Source organism: Oncorhynchus mykiss, chromosome 8 (assembly GCF_057628025.1).
Source record: "Oncorhynchus mykiss isolate SJ-2025 chromosome 8, ASM5762802v1, whole genome shotgun sequence".
Taxonomy (NCBI): domain Eukaryota; kingdom Metazoa; phylum Chordata; class Actinopteri; order Salmoniformes; family Salmonidae; genus Oncorhynchus; species Oncorhynchus mykiss.
In genome coordinates, this window is record NC_143029.1 from 56,345,198 (window position 1) to 56,358,729 (window position 13,532).

Sequence of the window (13,532 nt, forward strand, 5' to 3'; positions counted from 1 at the left end):
TGGTACGAGCTAACGGCAAGGGTGAAATAGAACATGTCATTTCGGGTTAATTAAACAAGGTCCCAAAACACTACGATGCACAACGAAAGTAGTGTTGCCGTTGGCAACCCTTCCAGTTCAGCCTAGAGTCCCCAAGGAATACAACTCGAGTATGAGCAGTAAAGCTATTACAGGATCATTTAATGAATGCCCGACTGAAAGCAATACATGGAATGTAATCAATCTCCCCGGATTTTTGATTTGAGTCAAAGTTGGCAGCCCTACATGAAAGTGACTCATAATTCACGAGCAACAATACCTTTCATCAGAACCAGCAGGAGACGAGTCAAACAGAACCGTGAAAATGAACACTGTCCCTTTTTAGATTGGCATTTGTAATTAGTTCATCCAAAGGTGGCTCCACTTCACTAATAAAATGAGTAGCTACCTGTGCTTGTCTCCTTTTCTTCACCCGATCAGTATGACAACACCCGTTCTTTTCACATACTAGTAGTCCAGAGGGAAAGGAGGCTAGTAAAGAAACCTCAAAGGTATTGGGATGCAGCCCAAGGTTTTTAATATAATGATAGTCAAGAGTGACTGGACACCCCAGTAAAGAAAGACATTGAATCGTATTGGGATGCAGCCCAAGTTCTAAGGTTGTAAGAGCAACGCCTTTGTACTGTAGATATTTGGGTCGTGGCTTAGGGTCTTTATGGGGAAACGGGTCTAGGCAGATGGGAGGCTGTCATTCTAGCAACCGGGCTGTGGGTGTAATTTCTAAGTCCTTGTGAAAGGGAGCAGGCACTAAAGGTGATCGACGGGAGCGTCAGCTGGAAAGTGGTAGGGAGAGGAGGTGAATTACAACATTGCTAGTGTGCTTCTCTTTTATGCATAGTTAAACACATACAGTACGCAGATGCATGCATACATACATACACATGCACGTATACACTGATCTGATACACTTAACGCTGGTTTACAGTCCCGTCTATCGACGGATCTCTAGGCAATTGGCGTAGTGACTTCATGAACATTCTGTTGTCGTCCGATATCAAACTTGTCATTATGAAAAAGTATAAAGCACCTTTGGACAGCCTCTGCATGACATCAGCAGCCCGGTGCTCCAAATAGCATACCTTCTCTGTTTTAACACCAAGAAACCCATTCGTTTTAAAACGGAATTCAGTAACTGTCAATCTAGCAAGCCATGCAACTAAAAGTAATTTTCTAAACAATGTCTTGGTTCGTTTTCTAGCTAACTATAGCTGACAACCTCTTCACTTTTTATGCATTATTACAGGAAAATAAACCGACAATATCATTATGCACAAGGTAATGGCGGGCTTACAGGAAATATCTTCATGCCACAGTGTGATGAAATAAAAGTAGTTTGTTCTATTGGGGAATTTTAGAACTCCTACATCTTGTCACAGGAGGATTTGGTCTGGTTGCTGTGGCAGTCCGGTAACCACGACAACGGACGTTGCTACAGTCGCAGAGACTTGAACTGTTTTCATGTCTGTGCCACAAGGAAACTGGCAGTCTACACTACTCTACAGACATTCCACCGGAATATAAATTAAATGTTTTGACCAGCGACACTTGTCACTTATTATCTACAGACATGTCACACTGTCAGATATCCTGTTTCCTTGGTACGAACAGTAAAAAGGGAATTCTGTATTTTGCAGACTTTTTTTTTCCATTGTAAAAACCACCAACTAACCTTTCCTCTTCTCTTCCTGGTTACAGCGGAGCCCCTCCCCCTGATGGACCTGTGTCGTCGGGCCGCCCGGGTAGCGTTGGGCCGAGAGCGCCTCCAGGAGATCGAGTCCCTGCCCTTACCCCAGTCTCTCAAGAATTACCTGCAGTACCAATGACCAAACCACGCTCCACCAACTGGGACCATCTGGAAGGAAACCATGGCGATCTAAGTGTGATGGAAGATAGACAGAATGTCAGGGGGGTTCGAATGAACAACGGCGGATGCCGGAAGTGGAATGTTTACATTGTGGGATAATTAAGCTCTGCGGTGAATAGATAGACACTTGTGTTCAGGTTTTTGACCCAGAGGATGATTGATACTTTTTTGTTCAGGGTTTTGACACGTTTGGACTTTTACAATTATTGATGGCTGTAGCTCTCTTCCAATGAAGCCCCTATTTCATGGACTGGTATGGTCCACGGTCACTTTGAAGTATGGGTGTTAGGAGACTACTGCCATCTGCTGGTTTGAGTGAGAACGGCGCCTAGAAGGCACACACTAAATACCCCGGGAGGCCTTTGAAATCATATCACTGCTACTGGATACTCTATAGTCAGTCTCCTACAATGTCCAGTCGGCAGGCAGACACAGGACTTTTCTACAGGGCTCAGATGTGTTTCGGTCCATTTCCAGTTCAATCTGGCCTGGAGCTCACTGTAGCTCACTGGTAACATACAATATCTGCCCCGTTGTCTTAAAGGACCCATTAAAGGACTATGCCAGTTCTGGACTTACTAGGTTTACACATCTAGTTTTTCTGGATCTATGTCAAGTAATGCAAGGGGAAAAAATGACACAGCACCCATTTTGGGAGGGGGTGTGGATGACCACACATCATAGCAGTCATCTTTTTTTCTCTAGAAGGCTTGAGTCACTTTTGTCTGAGTTTGTACCCTATATTTTATTCTTAGTGTGGATTATGATTGTGACGACGATGATAACGTTACGATGACTGTTTATTTATCATGAGGTAGTTTTTTTTAACGTTACGTTTTACGCTACGTTCAGGTAAATATACTACACCGATATGGGAGATGATGATCAGCGCTGTCACCCTAAGGCTTTTTAAACCGGATGCTGCTTTTATTATTATTATTATTATTATTATTATTATCATTATTATTATTATTATTATTATTATACGATCACTGATGGTTTTAATCTATATCTGCCTGCTTGGATGGGGGCCATTCAGGGCCATTCGGGGCATACACAGTGGAATGTATGGGCAGTGCTGTTAGCAGATCTGAAATGTGAATAAAAGCCAAGTGAATGAAAAAGCCATTTGTTTTCTGGGATGGTAATTTCCTCCGTATCAAGGTTGGGCTGCCAGGTGTGTGTGTGTGTGTGTGTGTCTTTCTGGATAAAAGCCAAGGAAGGCAGATTTGTTTTTTATGTGTTTTTCTCCCTCTTTGTTTATACCGTCAGTCACGCTCAGGGGAAACCAGGGCATCCTCAAATCCAGCTGTGACAGTTTGTGTAACCTCGTCATCCCTCGACCACATCTGACCTAACTCCCTACCCCCTCTCTGTATCTCTACCTAACTCTCTCATTCTACCTATCTCCATTTACCTACTCTAGATCTCACTCCATCTCTACCTACCACTTCGTTCCATCTCTACCCTATTTCTCTCTAGCTACCTCCCGCTTCATTTCTCAGCCTCAAATCTCTATATTGTAGACTTAGTAAATGGAGCCATAAGCTAGAAACTGAGCTTTCCCAATAGAGACTATTTAAACATGCTGGGGTCATTTCCAATGAGCCCTAAATATTATTAGAGATATTAAGTGGATGATCAGGGCTGCATTCAAGTGGACACTTCCTTAGAACATCTTAAATTAGGTCTGAAGAGGGTTTACCTTCTTGGGAATGGGGCGGCAGGGTAGCCTAGTGGTTAGAGCATTGGACTAGTTCTCTCGTTCTGCCCCTGAACAAGGCAGTTAACCCAGTGTTTCTAGGCCGTCATTGAAAATGAGAATTTGTTCTAAACTGACTTGCTTCCAAACCACTCCACTAAGCTCAACCATTGGATCTCAAAGCAAGCTGTTTTAACTTGAACAAAATAGCATTTTTGTGTCTGTCAGACTGCTAGCTGTAAATATAGCCTGTACAGTAAAGCTGGGCGATATGGACCAAAATCCATATTGCAGTAAATTGACTGAATTCGACTGAATTAACAATGTGAACCAGTTTTATTTGTATTACCTTATGAACAACTAGTAATAGTTTGAAATGTTGTAGCTGTCAATGGTCTCATTTAACAATCGCCCATATTAGCAAACAATCACTTTCCCTTTATCGTCCCAGTTCTAGTGTACATCCATTAGCTTAGTCAGCTAATTGATACACGGACTTGTGCATTAGTGAAAACAATGGATCTTCAAAGGGTATGCTAAGTGCATGTCCCAAATGTGGAGCAGGCATCTGCCAGCAAGGTGCTTTCATCTCTGCTGAACAATGTTACTTTTATAAATATATTGCATGTGGATTCCCCTTTTAAATTAGTGGAGTCGGGTGTTTCAGCCACACCTATTGCTGACTGGTATGTAAAATCGAGCACACAGCCATGCAATCTCCATAGACAAACATTGGCAGTAGAATGGCCCAGTGACTTTCAACGTGGCGCCGTCAAAGGATGCCACCTTTCCAACAAGTGAGTTTGTCCATTTTCTGACTTGCTAGTGCTGCCCCGGTCTACTAAGTGCTGTTATTGTGAAGTGGAAATGTCTAGGCGCAAGAAGGGCTCAGCCGCGAAGTGGTTGGCCACACAAGCTCACAGAACGGGACTGCAGAGCGCTGAAGTGCATAAAAATCGTCTGTCCTCGTTTGCAACACTCACTGCAGAGTTCCAAACTGCCTTTGAAAGCAACATCGCCACAAGAACTGTTCGTTGGGAGCTTCATGAAATGTTTCCATGACTGAGTAGCCACACACACAAGCCTAAAATCACCGTGAGCAATGTCAAGCTGGAGTGGTGTAAAGTTTGCCTCCATTGTACTCTGGAGCAGTGAAGAAACTTTTTCTAGAGTGATGAAACATGCTTCACCATCTGGCCGTCCGATGGACGAATCTGGGTTTGGCAGATGCCAGGAGAACGCTACCTTGCCGAATGCATAGTGCCAACTAAAGTTTGTTGGAGGAATAATGATGGTTCTTGGGCTGTTTTTCATGGTTCGGCGTAGGACCCTTAGTTCCAGTGAAGGAAAATCTTAACGCTACGGCATACAATTACATTCTAGATGGTTCTGTGTTTCCGATTCCGTGCCTGTTTCAGCATGACAATGCCCCCGTGCACAAAGTGAAGTCCATACAGAAATGGTTTGTCATGATCTGTGTGGAAGAACATGACTGGCCAACACAGAACCCTGACCTCAACCCCATCGAACACCTTTGGGATTATTTGGAATGCCGACTACAAGCCAGGCCTAATCGCCCAACTTCAGTGCCCCAACCTCACTAATGCTCGTGTGGCTGAACGCAAGCAAGTCCTCGCAGCAACGTTCCAACATCTAGTGGAAAGCCTTCCCAGAAGTGTGGAGGCTGTTATATCAGCAATGGGGGGCAACTCCGTATTAATGCCTGTGATTTTGGAATGAGATGTTCGACGAGCAGGTGTCCACATACTTTTGGTCATGTAGTGTATATCAGAGTTTCACACAACCTGTCGGAGTCTCCAGTCTCACTATAGGGATGTGTAAGGGATTGCTGTATTGGAAATCAATGCCAGACGGTGTGACACTGTCCTTCCGTGCCGGCCTTGAAATAGGTTTGTCCTTTTTTTTCTCTCTCTCTGATCCCCGGCTCATTTTGTTTTTGGAGGCACCTCAAATGTCATCGGAAAACAAGACCTCGTGGAGTAGCTGAGGTTTGATCAAAGGCTTGTTAGCATGGTTCTGCATGAGGACAAGGAAGCAAGGAGGATAGGCTAGTCCATCGATCCCGCTTCAAACTTACCCTTCTCTTTTAAAACCATGTTCTTTTAATGCTGGTCCTGTGGATCCGACTGTTTGCAGGTATTTGCCGCCACCATAATCCACGTAAATGCAGGCAGGTATAGGAACTTGTAGAAACTTGTTTTTGCTACGGGGTGTTGTAAAGACGAAGGATCGAAATGGTGCTATTATTCGGAACTACTTTGCATTTTAACTTTCAAAGATATTCATAAGGCATCCGAAATGCAGGCAATAAAAATATGAATTCCCAAACTTTTAACAGTAGGTCTACTGAGGTTAAAAACGTATTCAAAGCTTGTTAATAACTTGCAAGGTTCTCAGGCGCGGCGCTAGTGGATGCTATCGACTGTAAAGCTTTAAAATACTAATTGTTACCGGCGGAATAAAGCGAGAATAACCTTGGAAAAGGTTAGGCTACTCCATCTCTCCTCTCACATTCTTGGTGGACATTATCCAGCATCCATTTCCTCAAACCAAATCTCCAATGACCTCTTAAGTGGTAAAGCGGCAGTGAAGAAGCCTAGGTGTGAAACGCAGTCCACTGACGCGGAACCTTTTCTAGAGTGACTTTCTTTGGGGATGATGGGAATTGGGTAAATGGAAGGATGTTTATCCCAGCCTTAGTCTTGGATACGGACCTGGGTTGTTGATGGTTGTGTTACGTCACCTGCTGGTTTGCAGGCCCGCAGATCAATCCTCATTTGGGGTCTCAAATCTGTCCTTTGTCTGTCATAGTTGAAGTGTTCCTATGATGAAAATTACAGGCCTCTCATATTTTTAAGTGGGAGAACTTGCACAATTGGTGGCTGACTAAATACTTTTTTGCCCCACTGTCCGTGTGTGAACAACAGACACACCTCCAATATAAATCAAATCAAATGTTATTTGTCACATACACATGGTTAGCAGAGGTTAATGTAAGTGTAGCGAAATGCTTGTGCTTCTAGTTCCGACAATGCAGTAATAACCAACGAGTAATCTAACCTAACAATTTCACAACAGCTACCTTATACACACACAAGTGTAAAGGGATGAAGAATATGTACATAAAGATATATGAATGAGTGATGGTACAGAACGGTATAGGCAAGATGCAGTAGATGGTTTCGAGTACAGTATATACATATGAGATGAGTAATGTAGGGTATGTAAACATTATATTAAGTGGCATTGTTTAAAATGGCTAGTGATACATTTTTTACATGTATGGCAGCAGCCACTCAATGTTAGTGAAGGCTGTTTACCAGTCTGATAGCCTTGAGATAGAAGCTGTTTTTCAGTCTCTCGGTCCCTGCTTTGATGCACATGTACTGACCTCGCCTTCTGGATGATAGCGGGGTGAACAGGCAGTGGCTCGGGTGGTTGTTGTCCTTGATGATCTTTATGGCCTCCCTGTGACATCGGGTGGTGTAGGTGTCCTGGAGGGCAGGTAGTTTGCCCCCGGTGATGCGTTGTGCAGACCTCACTACCCTCTGGAGAGCCTTACGGTTGTGGGCGGAGCAGTTGCCGTACCAGGCGGTGATACAGCCGCCTGGTACATAAAAACACTTAACCTACAGTTGAAGTCGGAAGTTTACATACATACACCTTAGCCAAATATGTTTAAACTCAGTTTTTCACAATTCCTGACATTAAATCCTAGTAAACATTCCCTGTTTTAGGTCGGTTAGGATCACCACTTTATTTTGAGAATGTGATAATAGTAGAGAAAGTGATTTTATTTCAGCTTTTATTTCTTTCATCACATTTCCAGTGGGTCAGTTGCTTACATACACTCGATTAGTATTTGGTAGATTTGAAATTGTTTAACTTTTTGGGTGGCCTTCCACAAGCTTCCCACAATAAGTTGGGTGAATTTTGGCCCATTCCTCCTGACAGAGCTGGTGTAACTGAGTTAGGTTTGTAGGCCTCCTTGCTCGCACATGCTTTTTCAGTTCTGCCACAAATATTCTATAGGATTGAGGTCAGGGCTTTGTGATGCCCACTCCAATACCTAGACTTTGTTGTCCTTAAGCCATTTTGCCACAACTTTGGAAGTATGCTTGGGGTCATTTGTCCATTTGGAAGACCCATTTGCAACCAAGCTTTAACTTCCTGACTGATGTCTTGAGATGTTGCTTCAATATATCCACATAACTTTCCTTTCTTATGACGCCATCTATTTTGTGAAGTGCACCAGTCCCTCCAGCAGCAAAGCATCCCCACAACATGATGCTGCCACCCCCGTGATTCACGGTTGGGATGGTGTTCTTCGGCTTGCAAGCGTCCCCCTTTTTCCTCCAAACATAAAGATGGTCATTATGGCCAGACAGTTCTGTTTTCGTTTCATCAGACCAGAGGACATTTCTCCAAAAAGTAGGATCTTTGCAGTTGCAAACCGTAGTCTTGCTTTTTTTTAAATGTTTTAAAAATGTTACACCTTTTTCTCCCCAATTTTGTGGTATCCAATTGTTAGTAGCTACTATCTTGTCTCATCGCTACAACTCCCGTACGGGCTCGGGAGAGACGAAGGTCGAAAGCTATGCGTCCTCCGAAACACAATCCAACCAAGCCGCACTGCTTCTTAACACAGCGAGCATCCAACCCGGAAGCCAGCCGCACCAATGTGTCGAAGGAAACACTGTGCACCTGGCGACTTGGTTAGTGTGCACTGCGCTCGGCCCGCCACGGGAGTCACTAGTGCGCGATGAGACAAGGATATCCCTACCGGCCAAACCCTCCCTAATCCGGACAACGCTAGGCCAATTGTGCGTCGCCCCACGGACCTCCCGGTTGCGGCCGGCTGCAACAGAGCCTGTGCGCGAATCCAGAGTCTCTGGTGGCACAGCTAGCACTGCGATGCAGTGCCCTAGACCACTGCGCCACCCGGGAGGCCCTAGTCTGGCTTTTTTATGGGGGTTTTGGAGCAGTGGCTTCTTCCTTGCTGAGCGGCCTTTCAGGTTATGTCGATATAGGACTCGTTTTACTGTGGATATAGATACTTTTGTACATGTTTCCTCCAGCATCTTCACAAGGTCCTTTGCTGCTGTTCTGGGATTGATTTTCACTTTTTGCACCAAGGTACATTCATCTCTAGGAGACAGAACGCGTCACCTTCCTGAGCGGTATGACGGCTGTGTGGTCCCATGGTGTTTATACCTGCGTACTATTGTTTGTACAGATGAACGTGGTACCTTCAGGCGTTTGGAAATTGCTCCCAAGGATGAACCAGACTTGTGGAGGTCTACAATTTTTTTTGAGGTATTGGCTGTTTTCTTTTGATTTCCAAATGATGTCAAGCAAAGAGGCATTGAGTTTGAAGATAGGCCCTGAAATACATCCACAGGTACACCTCCAATTGACTCAGGCTAATTGACATAATTTATTAGAATCTTCCAAAGCCATGACATCATTTTCTGGAATTTTCCAAGCCGTGTAAAGGCACAGTCAACTTAGTGCATGTAAACTTCTGACCCACTGGAATTGTGATAGTGAAATAATCTGTATGTAAACAGTTGTTGGAAAAAATACTTCTGTCATGTGTAACAGTTTAACTTTAGTCCGTCCCCTCACCGGGTTCGAACCAGGGACCCTCTGCACACATCGACAACTGTCACCCACGAAGCATCGTTACCCATCGCTCCACAAAAGCCACGGCCCTTGCAGAGCAAGGGGAACAACTACTTCAGGTTTCAGAGCGAGTGACGTCACCGATTTGAAACTCTATTACCGCGCACCACCGCTAACTAGCTAGCCAGTTCACATCGGTTACTCATGCACAAAGTAGATGTCCTAACCAACTTGCTAAAACTATAGTTTGTTAACAAGAAATTTGTGGAGTGGTTGAAAAACAAGTTTTAATGACTCCAACCTAAGTGTACAGTGCCTTGCGAAAGTATTCGGCCCCCTTGAACTTTGCGACCTTTTGCCACATTTCAGGCTTCAAACATAAAGATATAAAACTGTATTTTTTTTGTGAAGAATCAACAACAAGTGGGACACAATCATGAAGTGGAACGACATTTATTGGATATTTCAAACTTTTTTAACAAATCAGAAACTGAAAAATTGGGCGTGCAAAATTATTCAGCCCCTTTACTTTCAGTGCAGCAAACTCTCTCCAGAAGTTCAGTGGGGATCTCTGAATGATCCAATGTTGACCTAAATGACTAATGATGATAAATACAATCCACCTGTGTGTAATCAAGTCTCTGTATAAATGCACCTGCACTGTGATAGTCTCAGAGGTCCATTAAAAGCGCAGAGAGCATCATGAAGAACAAGGAACACACCAGGCAGGTCCGAGATACTGTTGTGAAGAAGTTTAAAGCCGGATTTGGATACAAAAATATTTCCCAAGCTTTAAACATCCCAAGGAGCACTGTGCAAGCGAAAATATTGAAATGGAAGGAGTATCAGACCACTGCAAATCTACCAAGACCTGGCCGTCCCTCTAAACTTTCAGCTCATACAAGGAGAAGACTGATCAGAGATGCAGCCAAGAGGCCCATGATCACTCTGGATGAACTGCAGAGATCTACAGCTGAGGTGGGAGACTCTGTCCATAGGACAACAATCAGTCGTATATTGCACAAATATGGCCTTTATGGAAGAGTGGCAAGAAGAAAGCCATTTCTTAAAGATATCCATAAAAAGTGTTGTTTAAAGTTTGCCACAAGCCACCTGGGAGACACACCAAACATGTGGAAGAAGGTGCTCTGGTCAGATGAAACCAAAATTGAACTTTTTGGCAAAAATGCAAAACGTTATGTTTGGCGTAAAAGCAACACAGCTGAACACACCATCCCCACTGTCAAACATGGTGGTGGCAGCATCATGGTTTGGGCCTGCTTTTCTTCAGCAGGGACAGGGAAGATGGTTAAAATTGATGGGAAGATGGATGGAGCCAAATACAGGACCATTCTGGAAGAAAACCTGATGGAGTCTGCAAAAGACCTGAGACTGGGACGGAGATTTGTCTTCCAACAAGACAATGATCCAAAACATAAAGCAAAATCTACAATGGAATGGTTCAAAAATAAACATATCCAGGTGTTAGAATGGCCAAGTCAAAGTCCAGACCTGAATCCAATCGAGAATCTGTGGAAAGAACTGAAAACTGCTGTTCACAAATGCTCTCCATCCAACCTCACTGAGCTCGAGCTGTTTTGCAAGGAGGAATGGGAAAAAAATTCCCCAAGCGACTTACAGCTGTAATCGCAGCAAAAGGTGGCGCTACAAAGTATTAACTTAAGGGGGCTGAATAATTTTGCACGCCCAATTTTTCAGTTTTTGATTTGTTAAAAAAGTTTGAAATATCCAATAAATGTCGTTCCACTTCATGATTGTGTCCCACTTGTTGATTCTTCACAAAAAAATACAGTTTTATATCTTTATGTTTGAAGCCTGACATGTGGCAAAAGGTCGCAAAGTTCAAGGGGTCCGAATACTTTCGCAAGGCACTGTATGTAGACTTTTGACTTCAACTGTAATTCGACAGTCATTGACAGCCGTACAAAAAAAATCTAAAAACACCACCTGTTGGAGAAGACTGATTTTGGGCCCAGTTATCTTTCTTGCTTCACCTCTTCCTTGCTGTCCAGACTCATTGCGAAGAAGAAACAGACTTCTGTGGGCGTGGCAGAGCGTTTGGCCGTAGCAAGGAGTCTGGTAGCCAGGCAAAGAAACAGGTGCATACAGGCGTCAACAACTCCAGTAACATGCCAAACATTACTGAACACAATTAATTTCCAGTTTACAGTGGCTGAGCTGTTGTCATTAAAAGATGGCTGTGTACCATCTGGTCCACACATTTTGTCAGGAAACCCTGGGGCCAACCCGGCTATTCCCCCTGTCCACAGTGAAGTTCAGAAGACCAGCCACAAAGTCCTCTCAGTGGTGTTTGCAGCAGGGGCCAATTGTGACAAATGTTCAATTTAATAAACTTTTTATATTCTCAAGGGGACGATTATTGAGGAGGATCAGGACTGAGTTGAATCTTCCCGGCCAATCAGGGATGTGTTACTATACCCAACGTCTAAAGTCCTACAATTTACCACCAGACAAAACATAGCTCCCCCCAAACCGGAGAGGAGGCAGATTGACAAGGAAACGGTGTTGTGTGTAAGAGACGGGCAACAAATAGGATGATAAGGAAACAAAGACAGCATTGCTCTTACGCCTTATAGTTCTTATACACAACACACCCCTATAGTAATATATGTTTGCTATCGATTGTGGATGTGTGTTTGTGCTATCGATTTATTGATTGTGGATGTGTTTGTGCTATCGGTTGATTGATTGCAGATGTGTGTTTGTGCTATAGATTGTGCATGTGTGTTTGTGCTATCGATTGATAGATTGTGGATGTGTGTTTGTGATATATATTGGATGTGTGTTTGTGCTATAGATTGGATGTGCGTTTGTGCTATCGATTGAGAGATTGTGGATGTGTGTTTGTGCTATTGATTGATTGGTTGTGGATGTGTGTTTGTGCTATAGATTGGATGTGTTTGTGCTATCGGTTGATTGATTGCAGATGTGTGTTTGCTATAGATTGGATGTGTGTTTGCGCGATCGATTGATTGTGGATGTGTGCTTGTGCTATCGATTGATTGCGGATGTGTATTTGTGCTATAGATTGTGGATGTGTTCTTGCTATCGGTTGATTGATTGCGGATGTGTTTTTGCTATCGATTGGTTGATTGTGGATGTGCTATCGATCAATTGATTGGATGTGCTGTCGATTGAGTGGATGTGCTATCGATTGAGAGATTGTGGATGTGTGTTTGTGCTATCGATTGATTGCGGATGTGTATTTGTGCTATATATTGTGGATGTGTTCTTGTTATCGGTTGATTGATTGCGGGTGTGTGTTTGTGCTATAGATTGTGGATGTGTGTTTGTGCTATCGATTGATTGTGGATGTGTGTTTGTGCTATCGATTTATTGATTGTGGATATGTTTGTGGTATCGATTTATTGATTGCGGATGTGTGTTTGTGCTATAGATTGTGGATGTGTGTTTGTGCTATAGATTGTGGATGTGTGTTTGTGCTATAGATTGTGGGAGTGTTTACGCTATCGATTGACTGTGGATGTGTGTTTGTGCTATCGATTGATTGGTTGCGGATGTGTATTTGTGCTATAGATTGTGGATGTGCTATCGATTGATAGATTGTGGATGTGTGTTTGCGCTATCGATTGATTGGGGATGTGTGTTTGTGCTATCGATTGATTGGGGATGCGTGTTTGTGCTCTCAATTGATTGGTTGCAGATGTGTATTTGTGCTATAGATTGGGGATGTGTGTTTGTGCTATTGATTGATAGATTGTGGATGTGCTATCAATTGATTGATTGTGGATGTGTGTTTGCACTCGATTGATTGTGGATGTGTGTTTGTGCTATCGATTGATTGATTGGATGTGCTATCGATTGATTGATTGTGGATGTGCTATCGATTGATTGATTGGATGTGCTATCGATTGATTGATTGGATGTGCTATCGATTGATTGATTGGATGTGCTATCGATTGATTGATTGGATGTGTTATCGATTGATTGATTGTGGATGTGCTATCGATTGATTGATTGGATGTGCTATCGATTGATTGATTGAGGATGTGCTATCGATTGATTGATTGTGGATGTGTGTTTGCACTATCGATTGATTGGGGATGTGTGTTTGTGCTCTCGATTGATTGGTTGCAGATGTGTATTTGTGCTATAGATTGGGGATGTGTGTTTGTGCTATTGATTGATAGATTGTGGATGTGCTATCAATTGATTGATTGTGGATGTGTGTTTGCACTCGATTGATTGGGGATGTGTGTTTGTTCTCTCGATTGATTG

General features: G+C 43.3%; 1 protein-coding gene across 3 annotated transcripts in view; it reads left to right on the forward strand.

Moving 5' to 3' along the window:
• The window catches only part of LOC118965528 (SPRY domain-containing SOCS box protein 4), a 110,052-nt gene extending 107,025 nt beyond the window's left edge, over window positions 1–3,027 (forward strand). For all 3 annotated transcript variants that reach the window (XM_036985698.2, XM_036985697.2, XM_036985699.2), the window contains one exon: window positions 1,735–3,027. In XM_036985698.2, coding sequence (XP_036841593.2) covers window positions 1,735–1,862 — 128 coding nt within the window. In that variant the 3' untranslated portion in view covers window positions 1,863–3,027. The remainder of the gene's footprint in view (window positions 1–1,734) is intronic.
• The last annotated feature ends 10,505 nt before the right edge of the window (window positions 3,028–13,532 follow it).